We start from the raw sequence: 20,167 nt of genomic DNA on the forward strand, positions 1-20,167 counted from the left end.
TGGTTTGCAATGGTTTCTACAGCTGGATGCCCTTCCTAACACCAACCACTTTACAGTGTTTGTTGAGTGCTTTTAACATGGCACCACACGAGCACTTTTACACGGTACTCATATCAAAGACAGATTTAGCATTCAATGGCTAATCTGACAAATAATTCACTTAGATAAAATGTAAATAAATACTATACCAACTTGATATTATTAAAGAATATTTTCTCATTGTTTTCAACTAGAAATTTAATAGCAAACATGTGCAATTTAGAGTAGAAAAGCCTATGTAAATTTACACACAAATAATTTTCAAATTTTCTTTTATTGAAGCTAGAAACACAATTACCTTTTAATTAAATATTAATGAAAATTAGAAATTAAGATAATGAGACTTATTAACAATCAATATTTCTTGCAAAGTTTTAACAAGAACAGTAATGACATCACGAAACAAAGAATGTACTTTAAACAGAAAAGAGGCTCTTTAAAAGATTTTAAATCAGGTAAGCAACATGCTTCTGCAAGAATACAAAAATTAGAAGAATGTACAATAACCCAATCAAATTAAACACCTGTTTATTTCCAGTTAATAAATAACTTTCAAATGGTGTAAAGTCACTAAATATCTTGTGAAGTTTGCCTAAGATGCCATGTAATTAATTTTTCCAACGTTCATTCTCATAATCATATTGAGAAGAAACACCTTCAACAGGGTTAACTCTTTGAGCTATCATTTTCTCCAACATAGCATCCTGCCACTCTTGAGTGAGACTGTGTGGAACTGGTGGATACACTGTAAGAGAACAGAAAAATTAAGTCAAAATAATAATAATAATAATAATAATAATAATAGCAATAATTTCAAAACTTCAAAGTGAAAAAGGAAACAGTAACTTTAGTACAAATAAAAGGGAAGATTGTTGTGGGGTAGGAACAAAAAACATTCTTGCAAAATAAGAATGAAACTAATAGAACTGAAAATGCAAAAGTGTCACAAATGAAAAGTAGAAATATCCCAATAGATATTTGTGACTTAAAAAAAAAAATCTTTGTATTATGTGACATTTAATTAATAGTATTATTTTTAAGGCAAGTAAACATTTAAATTAAATGTATCTTTTGTAAAATTGTAAACTTTTTAATCTTTTCAAATTCAGAATTATCACTAGATCAAATTAAAACAGAATTGGAGAATGTCCTACATTCCATTTATCTACGCAGCGACACTTTACCTATAAGAAGTACATTAGAAGATATTAAAAAAAAGTGCCAAAACATACCATACAGCTTCATCCATATTATAATCCAACCAGTTAAACTGCAGCTCATTAGAAATAAAGACAAGATTCTTTTCCAGTCTCCTGTTGGAGCATGCATTTCAGCATAAGTTTGACAGAAGCTGATGCGATATACTGAAACAGATTTATATCTTCTTTAGCATACATGTTAATATACACACAACTTCATAAATCACAGAAAGCAATGAATTTCATAATTAGAAATATTCAATTAAAGACTGGTATAAACCTTTAAATCTGTTTCATGCAAGAAAACTGACCAGAAAAATATTTAAACTGGCTAAAAGTAGCATTGTTCATATGGCAATGATCAATTTGGTAGCTCTTTAGTTCCAGCTAACTTCCTATCAGTGTAATACATCATCATCATCATCGTTTAACGTCCGCTTTCCATGCTGGCATGGGTTGGACGATTTGACTGAGGACTGGTGAACCAGATGGCTACACCAAGCTCCAATCTGATTTGGCAGAGTTTCTACAGCTGGATGCCCTTCCTAACACCAACCACTCAGAGAGTGTAGTGGGTGCTTTTACGTATCACCTACACGAAGACCAGTCTGGCGGTACTGGCAACGGCCACGCTCAAAATGGTGCATTTTATGTGCCACCCACACAAGAGCCAGTCCAGGGGCACTGGCAACAATCTCGCTCGAATATACAATAGTCAATATTTCAACAGCAACTTTGCCAACACTGCAGTAATTACTCTCCATTAAAATATCACTGCCCCATTTTTTATATTTTTCATTTCCAGATTTCTGTTTCCAGTTCTACCATCAGTAGTCAAGTATTTTATAACTCAAGAACTGAAGTCCTATTAGGCAGCAGCTTGGTATTGTAACCAGAGTATTAAAAGAAATTTTTGTTTAAATCCTTTCTTAGAGCTAGAGATAACTAGAACCTCTCTATCCCAGGCTTTCAAATCACACAACTTCCAATGAAAGGTTTTTTTTTTTACAGACAGTCATTTAAACTGAATATGGACATTCAACAATGAACAATCATTATGTCTTCTCTGTCTACAGTAAGTAAACACAGATATACTCTTTCAACCATAGTCTTCAATAGCTTGACAATTCAGACTGAAAACTCTTCAATAACATAAAAACCAGTTAGTTATTAAAAAATATATAGCTAGGAGTGTGAGAAAAGAGCAAGAAAAAAACCTGTATTTATTTTGAGATGCTCTATGTTTCTTTCAATTACTTTAAGTATAACAAAGAATTTAGTAAAATAACTTAGTTATCATTCAGCTAGTGTTAGGAACATAAATTGTGACTAAGGTTTGGTGGAAGATTTTAATTCTAAACTTATGAAAACAAGACATTTGTATTCAGAGTCAGAGCCAGTTTCAGCCAGGTTGGTAACAAAAGGATTAAAACTGGTCTAAAATTTTGACTTAGTTTTAACATATAATCTAACATGATTGTTACAGCTAACAGAATAGAAAATAATTTTATTTCAAAAAGAAGGTTTTTGATAAATCAACAATTCTCAATTAGTATTTACAGTTTAAATGCATGAATAAGACCCAGACATTTGGAATGGTGGAGAGATGATCTGATTCTAAGTAACTAATATCTCATAAAATTCACTTACACTCTTTCTTTTCTTGAAGGGTGAGGGTTTTCCAATCTGCCGTCTGTTTGTTCAGGAGAGCCAAATTTTCACCGGTGCTTTCTTTAAACCGAATTGCAGGGAAAGGAATTTCCGGGATATCGAAGTAGCTTGCACTGCCATTAATGCCAAAACCAACAATCTCTCTGTTGCCTGAAATCAAAACACCAGTATCAATACATTAATGTATTGACAAAACAACTCCAAATAACAATTTTACTATAGGTTCACCAAATCACAACATACATATTCCAGTGTGTGTGTATGTGAATATGTACACACACACATATATAAAACCAGTGAGTACAACTATCACTGACCTTTCCCTATACAGTAGATAAACAACTTTGTTGAAGTTATTACTGGTTATTACTCCCATTGTCACAAAGAGACCAACTGAAGATTTAAAGTGAGCCACTTGATTGTATAGAAAATTCAAAGTTATGTTTAGCAGATTAGCATCCTGTCCTCTACAACAAATGATTTGTGAAAAGATTAACAGAAATATTGAACCAAGAAACAAAGAAACACAAATTTGAACTAATGATCAATGAGTTAATTGCTTTACCCATACTGACATAAAACCCATTCAGCTAAACAGCATAAGTTTCAGACAACAGATATACTGCCTTGTGTCTGCTTTTTCTATCAAAGTTAAAGTGGCCTCTGTTTCTCACAAACAGCTGATTCCATGCCATCTCTACTCAAGCACACCCTCTATTCCTCTCATCACTCATTATTCCTTACCACTAAGACTTGCATTAACTACTATAACCATCCATCCAAAGAAAACCACCAGACCTCTAAAATTCCATCTGTGCACATGCTTACTACAGCTTTCATCTGCTCAAAATAAATTTAACCATGTTATTTCAGTTTCAGATGGCCTGTGAAGGACATAAAATACAATAAAATTTTTTAAAATTAAAAATAAATCTAAAATGCTACAAATTGTCAATACAGTGATTTATACAGATAATATATGTACCAATTCTGGGATGGATCTTATCTCGAGCCTCTTGACTAAGAACTGCACTCTGGTTTCCCAAAACAGCCGATGTAGAAATTTGACAACGAGAGAGACGGGCAGTCAGATTGCCAATTGACTTGACAAGCTGTCGGTTCATTGTTCACACACTGCAAAATAGAGGAAAGATATTAGCACAATTTAAAAAGAATGAGTTGAAAGACATTTCTATTAACAAACAATGATATATGTTGCATGTGTGTGTGTGAATAGTTCTAGAGATATTAAAATGCATTATTAGTTATAGAAAAAATATACTTCACACAGGAATCCCAGGAATCCAATGAAACAAGTCAATGTTAATAAACAAAACTTCTTTTCTTTTTAATAGCTTAGAGAAGGAAAAGATAAAATTTTCCTCAGATTGGCGGCCTGGCTTGAATGTTTGCAAAAGAGTGGACACTGGTAAAGCACAACTACCTATCAAGAGACAGGTGGTGGCGCTACACCATCAACAATTTAACATTAACATTGCTTAAATTATAGAATTGCATTTTTATTTTTTAGTTTGTCAAACATGAAATCAGTTATGTAACATTATATAAATTATACAGTATTCCCTTTTTTGTTTCAGTTTGTTTGCTGGTTTCCCTCTTTCTGTCACATAGATGTATAATGTTAGTATGCATAAGTGGTACAGATAAGCTGAGAGAAAAACTAAGTGTAAGAGAAATTGAACGTAGCATATAAAAGACAATTGATATGGACATGTGTATAGATGACTATTCTATCAGGAGATTTCAAGTAGAAGAAATTATGGTAGAAGGCCAAGGAAGAAAAGGACAGAAGTAGTGAAAATTGATCTCAAGATGCAGATCCTCAGCCAGAATATGAGAAAGGAACGCAACAAGTGGTGCGAAACTGTGTTAAAGAGGGCCCAGCCAACATTGCAAGCATGAAAAACAGAAACAAAAATGATGCTGATTGTGAGGTGAGAGACAGATTTGGATAGAAAGAGAGAAGTAGCCAGCAGGCAGCAGACAGACTGTGAAATATAAGAAATGGCAGAAAAGTGACACAGAGAGCACAAGAGAGGAGAGGTAAAAAAAAGGAGTTCCACAATAGAAAAGGAGAATTAGAGAGATAAAATAAAATACCAGAGGTATAGAGAGGGTTAGAAAAATGAGTATGAGACAACTGTGTGTGCATGTGGGTGGGGTTGGAAAATGAAGAAAGTGGCAATAGATTTAGATTGGGTGGGGAGTAAGAAAATAAGAGAGGAAATGAAGAAACAATGTAGTCAGTAATAATAATGAAAAATAAGGGAGTTAAAGTTAAGGAAGTGAAGAGATGACTCCTTAAATAGACAACAGGTAACATGCAAGTCAAACAGATGAAGACATTCTCAGTCATAAAGAAACTACATGACTATCACAAGATGATGTTCTACAGGCATTGGATTTGAACTACTGCAAAATGGTAACATGAAACGAGAGAAAACAAAAGATTCAAGATAAAAAAAAAGAATAGAAAGGAAAAAATGAAATAAGATGAAAACAGAACAAGGCTTGAGACAGCAAAATGAAATAAATCATTTTTAGTAGGCACTGTGATAATGTATACATACACACACACATTGTAGCATAGTTAGGGTAAGAGGCATTTTTCCCCACTTTGGAGATACTTCCAGATTAGTGAATTTAAAACAAGTGAAGCCCAGCATGAACATCTACAGGAAGAGAATCGAGAAAAGGGTTTAGTCTGAATGCTAGCAGAGTTAACACTGCTGTAGGCCCCAAAAGCCAGGTAGGTCCATCGTCACCATCCTTGCTTTTTTCTATGATTGCACGGGTCAGACAGAATTCATTGAAGTAGATTTTCTATAGTCAGTTGCCCTTCCTGTTTCAAAACAATGTAATATTTCCACATGGTTGGTTATATTTTCAAGCAAAACTAAAAGGCTTGTATGACAGTGACACTTATTTACAACTATTGTATGATATCCACATAAGGACATTGACACACAAGGCTGGGCTTCTTTCAGTTTCTGCCTACTAAATCCACTCACTAAGTTTTGGTTAGCTCAGAATTATAATAGACAGTTGACAAAAGTGCCAAGCAAACTTTTTAGCCACTCAGCCAATCCCGTACTTAATTATATGTACAGAGCATTTTTGTACATAGACCATTGAATAGATGTAATTAGTTTATAAACTGCTAGATGAGTGTATATGCACACCTATGAGAAGACATATGTGTGTGTGTGTGTGTGTGTGTGTGTGTGTGTGTGTGTGTGTGTGTGTGTATGTGTATATATATATATATATATATATATATAAAGTCTATATATCTTTAGGATTTTGCTTTGCAACCAAATATCTCTGGATTTGATGCTTAATGAATGACTTCCTTTGTCACTCAACATGAGAAACAATAAAACTGATTGGTTCATTAGTAACATTATTGATAATAATGTTATTCACAAATTGCAATATAAAATAAGTAAAATATGGATAATTAAGGCAAACTTCGTTTTTTAACTGACTAAAACTTTTGGACAAATGAAAAGAAATGGCTGTTAGCACTTCTGCAGAAGTCTTGCTGTACAAGGTTAAAAGACACCTCACCATAGAACACTGTCCCTCCTGACTCAGACTGCTACACTAATATAAACAAGTTAATCACTTCAATTATACACTGTTCCTATCATCTACCTTCAGTCTGTGCCACACTAACTTCTGTTCACCCATTTCCTTCGAGACTATTTCATCTGAACCTAGTTTGTCATCAATTTCCTGCTTCTCAGGATAATCTACAGTGCTATATACCGTTATTGATCCCACATTTAATTACAATGAAAAATTACACAAATCCATATCAAAAGGTCTCTGTTATTTGTCACTAAATGCATGCATGAACTCGCATACACACACAGCCTCTACGGTCAAACAGTATCCTCTTCTTGAGGATACATTACCAAGTAGTAGGCTAAAAATAAGCTATTTTTAGCTTACTACTACTGTGTGGCTTAACTGTATCAGTGGGTAACAGTGTAATTAGATAATGAAGTCCTACATAAAACAACTATGTGCTGATTGTATCTGTAATGCTGAGGGTGCTACACAAAAAAACATTCAAGACCACATCCAAAAGTCATCTTGCTGGTTGGCACTCACCAGCACACTCCAACCTCTAGCCTAAGGACACTGTTTCATTACTCAGCTTTAATTGCTACCACTCCAATAAACTTGGTCCCTCAAAATGAGCTAATTGCATATAAAGTCCACTTGGTACACCAGTTTCTCCTCCTAGGCTCAGTACTGATCACTATAACCAATCCTTCCTTCCAGAATGTCAACCTCTGAAGAAGACTCAGCCAATTACAGTTCCAATGGTAGACACCATATATGCAAGGATCAGAGATTAATTCACAATCCAAATCAGCCATACATAATCCACATTTCAGCAGTCTAGCTTAGCAGTTATACTGAAAACATAGATTGGTACACTTTTCATTTGCATACCCTCATGTATAGGTTAAAGAATATTTTCTTCTAACATTGAACATTACAAGGAGAATTAATGACTGTTCTGGTCAAAATTGTAGCCTAACTTTGCATCAAATTTAATACACTAAGTAAATCTCCTTTCCATTTCAACAAGCTCACCATCAAATGCCAAAGCACCTTTGGTCACATCAGACCAAAACCATTGCCCCTTCCATTATCCTTAATGTACTGTAGCGTTAGGCTCTATCCTTTGGAAACACACAAGTGTGTTTCCATTTGCAAAGAAGAGAAAACTCTGATCTTGCCAATTTATCATTCCATTGCACTCACTGCCAACATCTCGAAAAATGATGAAGATAGCCATTAACCTCTAAATCCCTTTCTCTTTCCTTGACAACCACCTGTATAGCTTTTGTAAAGTCAGATCTACTGGAGATATGTTCTCTTAAGACCCTTTAAAAATTGTGAAAATAGTGTCATTAAATTTGACTCAGCTAACTGTGGTATGTGAATCTCCTAGAAAAACATTCACACATGTGCTCCGTCCTTCTCTTGTCTCAATGGTTTCCTGTCAGTACCAATAAAGTGTGTTAGTGAAATTTTAACTCATTATCAACTCTGCCGAGTTCAGTTTTGACCCTCGCACTACTTATTATCACCAACCATAGCCACTCCTACCCAGGTGGTACCAAACTTCGTGCACCCAATCACCTACTTGCAATCTTGACATCACACTAAACCTGCACTGACCCCAACAGCGAAAAGAATCACTACATATATCAAAGAAACAATATTGTAGCCTTCTACAAAACATAACTAGTATGCAACTAGAACCCTCAAGGTTGCTACTAATGTTACACCTCGTCATCACTAAGGATCTCTTTGCAACTTAGCCAAGACAGGCTTTCTTTTCAGGGCCTGAAAATATTTTCAGACCATAAAAACTAACACTACAAATAGTTAAAGCAAGATTCACAGTAGATCCCACATCTGAGACATCCAAAAACAGGCTACCTGACTCATTGGTAGGTTCAGTTGTGAAATCACCTATCTACCTTCTCTACCACTACTTCAAGGGCCCTAACCCCTCAGAGATGGCTAGACTGAAGTACTTTCAATTCAATTCAGCAACAAAAATCTTGTCCAAACCACTGTCAAATCCTGCCTCTGGGATTCCCTCCCAGCCAATATTTTTCTTTCAGCTGTCAAGTTGCAGCACATCATCTTCCTCCAGTCTAGATTAAAAAAAAAACCCAGCAATGCTAAGCTTAAAAAAATATTGTATCTTGCAGTGAACAAACTGTCTGAATAAATGTGGAAAAGGATCAAGAGTTAAATAATATTCTAGCTACACAAATAATTGGACAGTGGAGTGAGTTCCTGTCCAGATAATAACACTATACCACATACAATAATCATTGCATGTCAAAGTGTGCAGTTTAATCCTCAACTAGTCAGAGGCATAGTATAATTGGAACAACAAAAAAGATCATATCTAGTCATTTGGCCATCTGCCTAGATACTGACCTGATACTATACAACACCACCTACCCTGCAAAGATTAAATTGCTTGAGTAACAGAGCTAATCTACAGTTAAATAGTGTTATCTACCTGTTAGTCTGCCTAAAACTGTATATGTACCAAAGCTATTTCTCTAACATTGTATAGCTCTGGAAGTTTCTGCAATGATAAGGTTATACTACCATAGGTATGCCCTTAATATGGTAACCAACAATAAATACAATCACTGGCATGTAAGTGAGACAAAGAAGAAAATATAGAAGGCTTAAATGGCCTGTATTTAGCTCTAGTTTCATACATTAAGCATTGAAAAATAAATTGCCCTCTGAATGGGTTGACAGTTTATTGCAGGTAATATTGCTCAGATGTTCAAAACAACTACATGAAATGAGGATACAATATTCTGCCCTGCAATACAATAAAATGCTTTCAGTAGAGTTGAATCACACATACAACCAAGTAAGCCTTTACAGTATCCATTCAGCCACCATACTCCTACTACATTTATAAGAAAAGATATTTCTGCTGATAATGCCTTCCAAAAGGTCATTTATGATAGTAGTGAAAGTTTTGGAAAGAATTTATCACTACACTATATTAATGTGATTTTTGTAAAAGTTTCTCACCAAGAATTTATTATAGAAAACATAACAGGAATTCTAAAAACACAGAATACCCATTATCATTATTTAATTTTAAAAAGGCAAAATAACTGAAAAACTTATAGGTGGGTAAAAATATACAGAAAAACTAACTCCAAAGAGCAAAGGTGACCTACACTTTCTTTTCAAAGAAAACAAACAGCAAGTAAATGGATACAAACAGATGTTAGATAAGAAAAGACTAAAGAAACAAAACTAGTTGGAAATATTTACAGTGAAAGAAAGGAGCTAGGCAACTTGAAAACTATTTCCTCGGTGTTGTTTAACCCCAAGTTACTTCCAGCTGAGCAGACCTATGATCAAAGATGCTCTAGCCTTGAGTATTGCTTTTGTTTCTTTCCTTTAAGACTGTGAAGTGAGATTTGGCTACTATTTCTAGTGGTTTGAGTGGCTACACTGAGGCTCCTTTAATGGATAAAAAACAGAAATGTTGACCCTTGGATATTCATTCACTATCTTAAATGTTGACTATCCCCCTCAGTTGAATGATAAAATAAATAAATTTAAAAAGTCCAAGATGAATGACTCACTCAGTTGGTGCCATAACTAGATTTGTGTTAAGAATTGTCAATGTTACTGAAGTGTGAGTTTTCACTAGAATCACTCTACAACAGGAAGTCATTAAGAATAACGAAGGACAGCCTTTTGTGATCGCTGAATTGTTAGAAATAGCAGCCAAATCTCCCTCACGCTACCTTTTTTTAATAAACGACACTGAATACTCTTGTTCTGGATGCATTCTGTGAGAAAAAGAGGTGAGATGACCAGGGTTGACATGGGTTCGAATAACAACGTCAGCATACCGAATTTTCCTTTTAAAAGGAAACTAGGAATGCAGATTTTGTCCAAAAGGTTGCATCATTATTCCAGTACTGGATCTGATTCACTGACATTCATAACAAATATCATATCCTTGAATTCAAAGAAATTTGTTTTTGCGTTTTTTTTTCCTTCTAAGACAAGGTTAAGTGTAAAAGACATTTTCAGAATTATAAATAGTAATTGTGTATAATCGTCTACAATTTGAACCTGTGCACATCAGTTTCGAAACATACTGAAATGTGCGAGTTGTGAGGAAAGTAATAGAGCACTTGAATGCACACGCACAAACATCTGGTTTAGAAAGACATTGTCAGACCACAAGTGTTTCTCATCTTCAAGGTGATACTGCACAAAATACATGGTCAATCCTTCCTCCCCAGAACTAATTCAATCTGAAAATTCCATCTCGCAGGCATTTTTTCTTCCGGCAGTTATCAAGTTGAAGAGTAACGGTATCAATCTTGGCAGTTTACAATATCCTGCGAAGGTCATTGTCTGCTACCTGCTCTTTTCACAAACACATACAACTGTCTGGCCTATTGTTTTTACCTGACTTTTTTTTTATTTTTGGTAAACTCCCACGCTATATGTAACTTGTTTTTGTAATATTCCTTTCATCCGACGTCCTTGTGACAAATAAAAGAAATTATTATTAAACTATATACAAGAGGAAGAGTCCTGCTATCAGTTTAAAAACAAAACAAAAAAAAATTCATTCAAATTTAAACTAACGCCGTGTATGAACGGTAAGTTGTTAATTACAAAAGAAAAAAATGAGATATCGTAGACGAAGCGGCGGAAGTAAAGGATACGTACACCACCCGTTATCGGCGTTACAAAAACCCTAACACTAAACACCAGGTGTATGTATTCTTTACTTTCGCCAACGAAGAAGATGCTGAGGTCAAATATTGTTGACAATGTAGAAAGCCACAATTATGTAATATTAACAGGAAGAATAAATGTAATAGTAACCCGTGTGTATTGACTACAACTGACTGTAGGACAAGAACGTATAAAGGTCAATTATAGACGGATATATCACGTAAGCCAATTGTAACAAACAGGTTTTTTGTGGGGGGTCACACCTACACCTGTGCAGCTGGACCCACAACAGGTGACATTTATCAGTCAATGATAATTAATATATTAACAGTGGTTGAAGAAAAGGGGCCTACTGTTAGATATGTTGGTTTTGTAGCATAATACTCGAACAAAATAATTCAACATTGAAATCATCCAGAATTTTACGGTCTCATTTTTGAAAATCTGAAATGCTAATTTAAATTTTTAAGGATTAAAAAAATGCATTTTTCAAGGAGAGGTGCGGAACTGCATTAGATCCCAAAATTTAATTATTATGAATGAAAACAATATAATTTATTGATTCAAGCAGGAGCTATATCAGTTCGATGCTCTACAGAGCGAGTTAACACATTGAGAGAGAGAAGAAGGAAGCGAGAAGACAAAGGAGTAAAATAATTAAATAAACATTTAGTTGGATTTACAAAACGGGAGATATTATTAGAGAATGAGAACATAACTATTAATATATTGAATAAATATCTATCAGTAAAACGGTAGAAGAATACAATGATTAAGATGACTTAAAACGGTTCGATGTGTAAATGGAGGAGGACGTTTGAGTCAGAATGACAGAAAATTTACAAAGAAAGAGTTAATTTTGGTATATTTTTCCTTCAAAAATGATTTCATACAAAAAGAAGTGTAGAAGTTGTGGCCGTTGCTATATTTCTTGAATAAAGATAAAAGCGACCTTACGTTAACCTTGAGGACACAACAACCTTCCCACATGTCCACTTTTTATAATGGACATTAAAATCCTTTAGTGGTAAAAATAAACCACAGGATGATGCGAAATAAATAGTTACCAAAACACAAGCATAAATAAATAAATACTAACCTGGTAACTAATGGACCGATGTAAAGGAGAAAAGATATTCAGAGAAATGTGCTTCTCCAGAGAGTTAGGTGGTGGACGAGACTTGACGAAGCCGACGAGACTTAATGAGATCAAGAAACTTAACTCTTTCCAAACTATGCGCTAAGGACGAGGTGGGAGGTTATGGTAGAGAACGGTTCTATCACTGCCGTCATTAGACTTTTTTTTTTTAATTAAAAAAAAATACAAAAGTATTTTCGAAATAATGAGTGGATAAAATGAGAAGGGAAATTTTTGAAAGTTTTGATTCTAACACATTCTTAGAGCAAATGTTCACTGCAGTGCATCATCATTATAACTCCTATACATCTAATATTTAATGACTAATTCATCTGCCTTTTCATTTTAAAGCGGTGAGCTGGCAGAATCGTTAGCACGCTTCCAAGAATCGTTGCATTTCGTTTGTCTTTATGTTTTGAGTTCAAATTCTGTTGTGGTTAGCTTTGTCTTTCATCCTTTTGAGGTTGATAAAATAAGTACGAGTTGAATACTGGGATTGATGTAATCGACTTATCCCTTCTCCTGAAATTGCTGGCCTTGTGCCAACATTTGGAAGCAATATTTAATGACAAATTTTCAAATCTTATGTTGGTAATAAATTTGATCGTAAATTGACTATGATAAAGTCACCAATACCCACAGGGATATGAACTAACTCTAGATACTATTTCAATTTACTACAGATAGCAGTCAAACATTCTTCAAATTACATTTTACAGTTTCAAATAACACCTGGACACGTTAGATAATGCAATTCTACCAAGCGTAACTTTGAAAAAAATGAAGTGATCTTTGATCTTATGCTTGCTTAATTAAGAATGAACATTGAAGCTAAGCAACAATAACAATATTTTTTAAAAAATACATCTCTGAGAAAGATTTAAGGTTCTAGATTAATGATTCTCAATCATTTTGACTTAGTTGCACACTGAAAGTCATATATAAAATTACTGATGCACTTTGGTACAGTATGTAAAACAACACTGGCACACTCTACATGGAAAGTTAAGAAAACTCTACTTATAATGGAAGGTTTTTTATGATACTTTTGGGGTATCTTCTTCTTCCATTATAATTATTCTGTTGATTCAAGGAGCTGGAAATACGAAGAATGAGGTTCTCAGGCAGAGTGAATTCAATAACCACTTATTCATAGGTGCTTTGTACAAGGGGGTTGCTTTCAGTAACCATCTTCACAGCAGTGCATAGTTAGCCTTCTCTCTCATACATGTGAGGTTCAATAACCTCTGGAGATAATGCATGTGGTATCACAGTGGGACAAAAGTTTGCTGTGAGTTCCTGGCTGTGAAGTCTTGCTCGGCATCAGCGTGAAAAGAATGAGAGGGAAAATGCTGTTGTCTTTTCCTTAAAAAATAGTTGCAGGTGAGATCTCATTTTTGTCTCATGTATGGCAATGGTTACAGGCAAGATCTCACTGTTTCAAAATGGCACTGGCTTCTTTGTGCCTTGCTACAGGGGCTCCCCCCCTGAGAATGCCAGTGTGAAAATAGAGAATAACTGGAGCAGGCACAAGAAAAGAGCAAAGATGGTAACCGATTGCAAACAACAAGATATGGTACAAAAATGTGACGAGTCAAAAAGAAAAATAATTGCAAGAAATATAAATTGGCATGCACAAAATGTACAATGGCAGAGTATTGGAATTGTTCAGTAACACAGGGGCCAATGCACAGTATGGCTTGTCCTGGTGACATGAGGTTTGTTTGTGTTAGGTTGTGGTGATGAAGGTGGAGGTGTAGGTGATGGTGTGGTCAAAGGTGCATGTGTGAGTGGATGTGTAGGTGGTTGTAAAGGATTAAAAGTGGGTGTGGCTAGAGTGTCATCGAAGGGTGTGGAAACCTCAAAATATGCTTTTTTAAGTCTCTCGACTAACATGGTCTCTGCCCGACCATTGATGTCGAGACTAAAAGTTTTGGGTGTGCGCAATAGCACATGAAACAGTCCTTTATAGGGAGAAACAAGTGATCCTCTGAGAAACAAGTGGTCATCCTGAACAAAAGCATGAGTCCACTTGTCAATGTCTGGTGGGACATGAGAGGGAATAGATTGGTCACGCTGATACATTGGTGAAAGACTTGAGAAATTCAAGCGAAGTCTGGTGACATACGACGTTGGATCAGGATGTGATGAACTGGCTGGTGCTAACATTGTACCAGGAAGTGCCAAGGTGGTACCGTAAAGGAGTTCAGCAGAAGAGAAACCTAAGTCTGTCTTAACGGCAGTGCGACAACCAAGAAGAACGATAGACAGGAATTCTGTCCAAGATTGCAGATCAGGAGTGGCACGTAGTGTGTCCATGTGACATGTTAATGCATCGACTCTCTCCAAAATGTTGTCATGTGACGAAGTAAGGTAATATTTTTCATAGCCACATGTTTTCATGGAAGATTGTGACAGAAGAACACCACTTGCATGACTCTAACACTTGCTTATAACCAATACACAATGTTAACACAAGGAGATAGTAACACACACACATGTACATACACACACACACACACACACATCTCATTATCATCATCATTTAACATCTGTCTTCTATGCTGGCATACGTTGGACAATATGTATTTGTGTGTGTGTGTGTGTGTTCATTTCTTAAGTGATAATACTTTTCTTAAATAAGCTGTCATTGATTTAACTTTCTCTACAAAGGTAACTGACTTTACCTTTTCACTTCAAAAACTGATATGGTCAGCCATTTGACATTGGTATATCATATATGATTAATATTTTGGGATTGAATTGATTCAATCAATTACGTTCCTTTATCTGCAAAACTGACATGATACTAACTCAAGTTCTGTCAAGAGCAACCTTACTTTTCATTTTTCCTGGATTAATAAATTACCAGCTGATTACTGCATTATTTAATCAACTTCATCACTTTTTAAAAAAATTATGACTGCAAGGCTTGTAAGAAACCCTGATCAATAAATAAGCAAAACATCAGAAAATTAGATAGAAACTAAATATTTGCAAGATAATAGTTCAAAGATAACTAAGTTATATATATATATAAACAATCAATTTAAAATAGAAAATGAAAAGAGAGCCACTGATATAACTCAAGCCTTCTTTTCAAATTAGGTACTAAGTTTCTGTTATTTTGTCTTCACAAGGATAATTTGCCAGGCACAAGTAATAACAGGTTCAAGTTCTGTCATTGGGTCCCTTGCTGTTTAATGTTTCTAATTTGTGTATATAAGGAAAATTCTCAGCCATCAACCAGGGATTCTCCCTGTGACCAGAGTTTGGTTTGCCAAGACCCTCCAGCTCCTTCTATATTGTGCTACATGCATTCAATCAGCCATGCTCTTGTTTCCAGTCCATGCTTTCATGTCATCAATTCATAGATGTCATTGATGCCCTCTTGCTCTCATCTCCTCTACACTGCCAGTCAAGATGGTCTTGGGTAATGGCTCATAGTGCATTGTATGTTCAAAATATGATAGATTTGTGGACTTTTTAGTTCTGCAGCATTTGTTACCCCATCTTTTCAGTTTATTCTGCCAAATCTGCAAAAGATCCACATCTCAAAGGCATCTGGCAGTCAAACATAAGTCAGTCAGTCAGTCCTAAGAAGTGGGTGAAAGCTTTTACGAAAGGTGCAGATTTTATCATTGAACAAAAATGATCATTAAAATATTAGTAGTTAATTAAAAACTCAACATTATTTTACATCTTTAATTACCTGTTATGGATTCTCTTCTAACAAGTGGTATTAATCTATGCCTCTTTATATACTGAGTTCAAATCCTGCTGAGTCAACTTTGCCTTCTGGGATCTATAAAATAAATATAGCAGTCAAGGACTGAGTTGATATAACCAACAACACTAATTTTCAAATATGATGACTTGTCTCTATGTTAGAAATCAATATATTACTGGTGCAATTTTACTAATGCCAGAAATTAGAAAAACAAATTTGACCAATGAATATTACTCAGAATGTTGGAGTATGAAATTAGACATTGGTAACCATTTCTGACAACTCACTTCCTTCATAAATGGTAAATACTGATAAATGATCCCTAAATAGACTGACTATCTCTTTTTGATCAATACATTATTGTTTGACTTCCCTCTTAGTATCTCTGTCATTCTCTCTCTCTATCTCTCTCTCTCTCTCTCTCTCTCTCTCCCTCCCTCTCTCTCTCTCTCTCTCTCTCTCTCTCTCTCTCTCTCTCACACACACACACACACACATCACATTCACCAGAGATGTTTTGTATGCAACTGAAGCTGTTCATCAAGGATTTGCGTACATAATCATCAAAAGACCCACAAAGATGATGATCATCAAATTTAATAATAAACAACCATAAGCAGGTGAGCAAGATTGTTCCTGTAAGTTCTGGAAATTAAATCACTTTGACAGGTTTTACCCCTCTCAGACCTGTGTCTCTGTGTCTAACTTTATCCTCCACCTGGACTTCTGAGCAAAAAGATAAATAAACAGTTGAATATAAAGCTCAAGAGTAATGATTGCAGGTAAACTAATGAACATAACTGACTGCATTTTTTTTTCTACTTATGTTTATCATTGCTGATTTACCAGGAATCCAGTGGAGATGACATTTAATCTATCACTACTAAAGCAGGAATACTGCGTGGCAGGGTTAATCTTTTATTGACATTCTATTCAAGGAAAGGTTCAGATCACTTTATTCAAAAGATAGGATAAATCTCAATGAATGCTTGAGTGGTTTCTTTGAATGACAATAACAGGAATACAATAACAACGACAGGTGAAGGTTGAGAGTAATGGATTTAAATTATTTATTGTCTTTTTAAGAGCTCAATTGCTTAGGGATTTTCTGAATTTAGATTTAACATTATCAGTAATGCTTCTACAACTTATAATTTTGAGAAGTTTAAATTTATGTTAGGGTAGGCTACAGTCTTTATTTCAATCATATAAGAATCAGAAAGAATATTTATTTGGTTAGATGATAATGAATTGATAGTTTGAACTCCTTTGCACAGACAAAAATTTAAACTAATCAGCTAATGAACCATAACTATTTTTAAACTGGTACTCTTAGCTAGGGTGTTGAACTATTTGATTTAAATATATAGTCCATCAGCTACTTTTATTAGTTAATATCCTCCACTACTTGTATCCTTGACCAGAACTCCAAGCACTCTTGATCTCTTTCTCATTCATAAACCCAACCATTACTGTGTCATTACTGACTCTTTCTCATTACTTAATAAAGTTGATTTCAAAACTGCCAATCATACAAGTCCTTTCTCCACAAATACCCAGGTACTTCAAGTTGGTTAACTATTTGGACCTCCACCAGTTTTATGTTAGCTGCTTATGACAGTGAATATACTTCACTTGTAATTCATTTGAAATGATTTAGTCCATGACAAATATTATCCTCCAAGGCATGTCACACAAACTTTGACAAAATCAGTGTTGTTACTCTTGACATCAGCAAAGGCTTTTGACCATGTCAAGCATGAAAACCATCTAAGATGCTCACCCATAGGTTTCATCCCTCTTTCAGCTTAGATAAGAGGTTTTCTGTTGGATGGTACAAACAGGGCTCTTCTTTTCCTACATTTTTCCTTCAGAAATTCAAACTGAGCATCAACCATGCTAAAGTCACTGGTCAGTGAAACCAAGACCTAGAATCAAGCCATAAATTCTCAGTAGCCAGGTTCATACCATACATAGATCATGCTCATATCACACAGTCTGTCCTGATTAGCAACCTATCAGCTCACAGTGATATCATGCCATATCATGAACATCATCTGCAATGTTCTCAAGGTTCCTGTGCTTTTCTTAGTATAAGGCAAAAACCTGTCAAGAACAACTCCTGAGGTTTGAGTGCCACCAGGGAACACACATCCTCACCTCTCACCACAAGCAATCAGAGAGCCGCTTAGTATACCAGAAACAACATCAAATTTTCCTTTGCTGAATCCAGCTAGAAATGAAAGGAATTCCTCTTCATAAATGTAAACCAACTCTTTCCTGCTTCTTGAGCCTTACTAATCATTACCAGGGGAGGACCCAAGGCACCCCTCAAAAAAAGAAGTGTGCCCTTCTAAATAATGTTATTACGCCCTTTTCTCATGGAATTGTATTCCTTTCTGACCTTGTGCCCACCCTTCTAAAAATCCCTGAGACCACGCCTGATTACTATGTATATTTGTTATACTGAAGCTCATTTCTAATCGCCTATGTCTCTACCAGTAGTCATTAGAAACTTATGTAATTATATACAATAAATCATCATCATCATCATCATCATCGTTTAACGTCCGCTTTCCATGCTAGCATGGGTTGGACGATTTGACTGAGGACTGGTGAAACCGGATGGCAACACCAGGCTCCAGTCTGATTTGGCAGAGTTTCTACAGCTGGATGCCCTTCCTAACGCCAACCACTCAGAGAGTGTAGTGGGTGCTTTTACGTGTCACCCGCACGAAAACGGCCACGCTCGAAATGGTGTCTTTTATGTGCCACCCGCACAAGCCAGTCCAGGGGCACTGGCAACGATCTCGCTCGAAAATCCTACAGGAGCCAGTCAGGCGGTACTGGCAACGGCCACGCTCAAAATGGTGCATCTCATGTGCCACCCGCACAAGAACCAGTCCAGGGGCACTGGCAACGATCTTACTTGGCTTGCCGGGTCTTCTCACGCACAGCCCATTTCCAAAGGTCTCGGTCCGTAGTCATCGCCTCGGTGAGGCCCAATGTACGAAGGTCTTGCCTCACCACCTCAGCCCAGGTCTTCCTGGGCCTACCTCTTCCACGGGTTCCCTCAACTGTTAGGGTGTGGCACTTTTTCACGCAGCTATCCTCCTCCATTCTCACCACATGTCCATACCAGCGCAATCGTCTCTCTTGCACGCCACAACTGATGCTTCTAATGTTCAGCTTTTCTCTCAAGATACTTACACTCTGACGGGTATTCACATTGACATTACACATCCAACGGAGCATACTGGCTTCATTCCTTGCGAGCTTACGTATGTCCTCAGCAGTTACAGCCCATGTTTCACTGCCATGTAGCATGGTTGTTCGTACGCATGCGTCATACAGTCTGCCTTTTACTCTGAGTGAGAGTCCCTTTGTCGCCAGCAGGGGTAAGAGCTCTCTAAACTTTGCCCAGGCTATTCTTATTCTAGCAGCTACACTTTCAGCGCACCCACCCCCACTACTAACTTGGTCGCCCAGATAGCGGAAGCTATCGACTACCTCTAGTTTTTCACCCTGGAATGAGATAGAAGTTGTTTCCTGTTTGTTTGCAGTCTTTATTGCACCTGAACATCTGCCACAAACAAAAACTAACTTGCTAGTTAACCTGCCTTTGATGTTGCTGCACCTCTTATGTGTCCATAGCTTGCACCGGGTACATCTTATAGAGTTACTACCTACTCCTTTTCTACATACTGAGCAGGGCCATCTACCTGAAGGGGTTTGTGTTTTATCTACCTTCCTACTTATTAGGATTTTGGTTTTAGCTAGGTTGACTCTAAGGCCCTTCAATTCTAGACCTTGCTTCCACACCTGAAACTTCTCCTCTAGTTCTGATAGTGACTCCGCAATTAGGGCAAGGTCATCAGCATAGAGGAGCTCCCAGGGGGGGGGGGGGGGATGAATATATTGTGTTATGTTCATATTGTTCATGTATGCATAACACACAGCCCAGTTTACACTAAGCAAATAACATACCAACGAAACATCCCACTGTGACACCTGTAAAGGTCATGGACTCAACCTTCCCCAAAAAGAAAGAATGTGTTGAGTAAGTTATTCATATTTTATAGGCAT

The 20,167-nt window shown here is 36.2% G+C and overlaps 1 protein-coding gene across 3 annotated transcripts in view; it reads right to left on the bottom strand.

The window, feature by feature from the left end:
* Window positions 1-550: 550 nt before the first annotated feature.
* LOC106882297 (cytochrome c oxidase subunit 4 isoform 1, mitochondrial) overlaps window positions 551-20,167 on the bottom strand; it is a 28,200-nt gene continuing 8,583 nt past the window's right edge. The window contains exons 2-6 of one of the 3 annotated variants that reach the window (XM_014932932.3): window positions 16,064-16,156; window positions 3,895-4,043; window positions 2,889-3,059; window positions 1,272-1,403; window positions 551-784 (exon numbers count right to left, since the gene is read on the bottom strand). In XM_014932932.3, coding sequence (XP_014788418.1) covers window positions 648-784; window positions 1,272-1,403; window positions 2,889-3,059; window positions 3,895-4,033 — 579 coding nt within the window. In that variant the 5' untranslated portion in view covers window positions 4,034-4,043; window positions 16,064-16,156 and the 3' untranslated portion in view covers window positions 551-647. Of the gene's footprint in view, window positions 785-1,271; window positions 1,404-2,888; window positions 3,060-3,894; window positions 4,044-10,937; window positions 11,010-12,312; window positions 12,416-16,063; window positions 16,157-20,167 lie in introns of those variants that run through there. The other 2 variants (XM_014932923.3, XM_089349209.1) reach the window with 2 other exon arrangements.

This window comes from Octopus bimaculoides, chromosome 1 (assembly GCF_046866305.1).
Source record: "Octopus bimaculoides isolate indiv1 chromosome 1, ASM4686630v1, whole genome shotgun sequence".
In the NCBI taxonomy this organism is placed as follows: domain Eukaryota; kingdom Metazoa; phylum Mollusca; class Cephalopoda; order Octopoda; family Octopodidae; genus Octopus; species Octopus bimaculoides.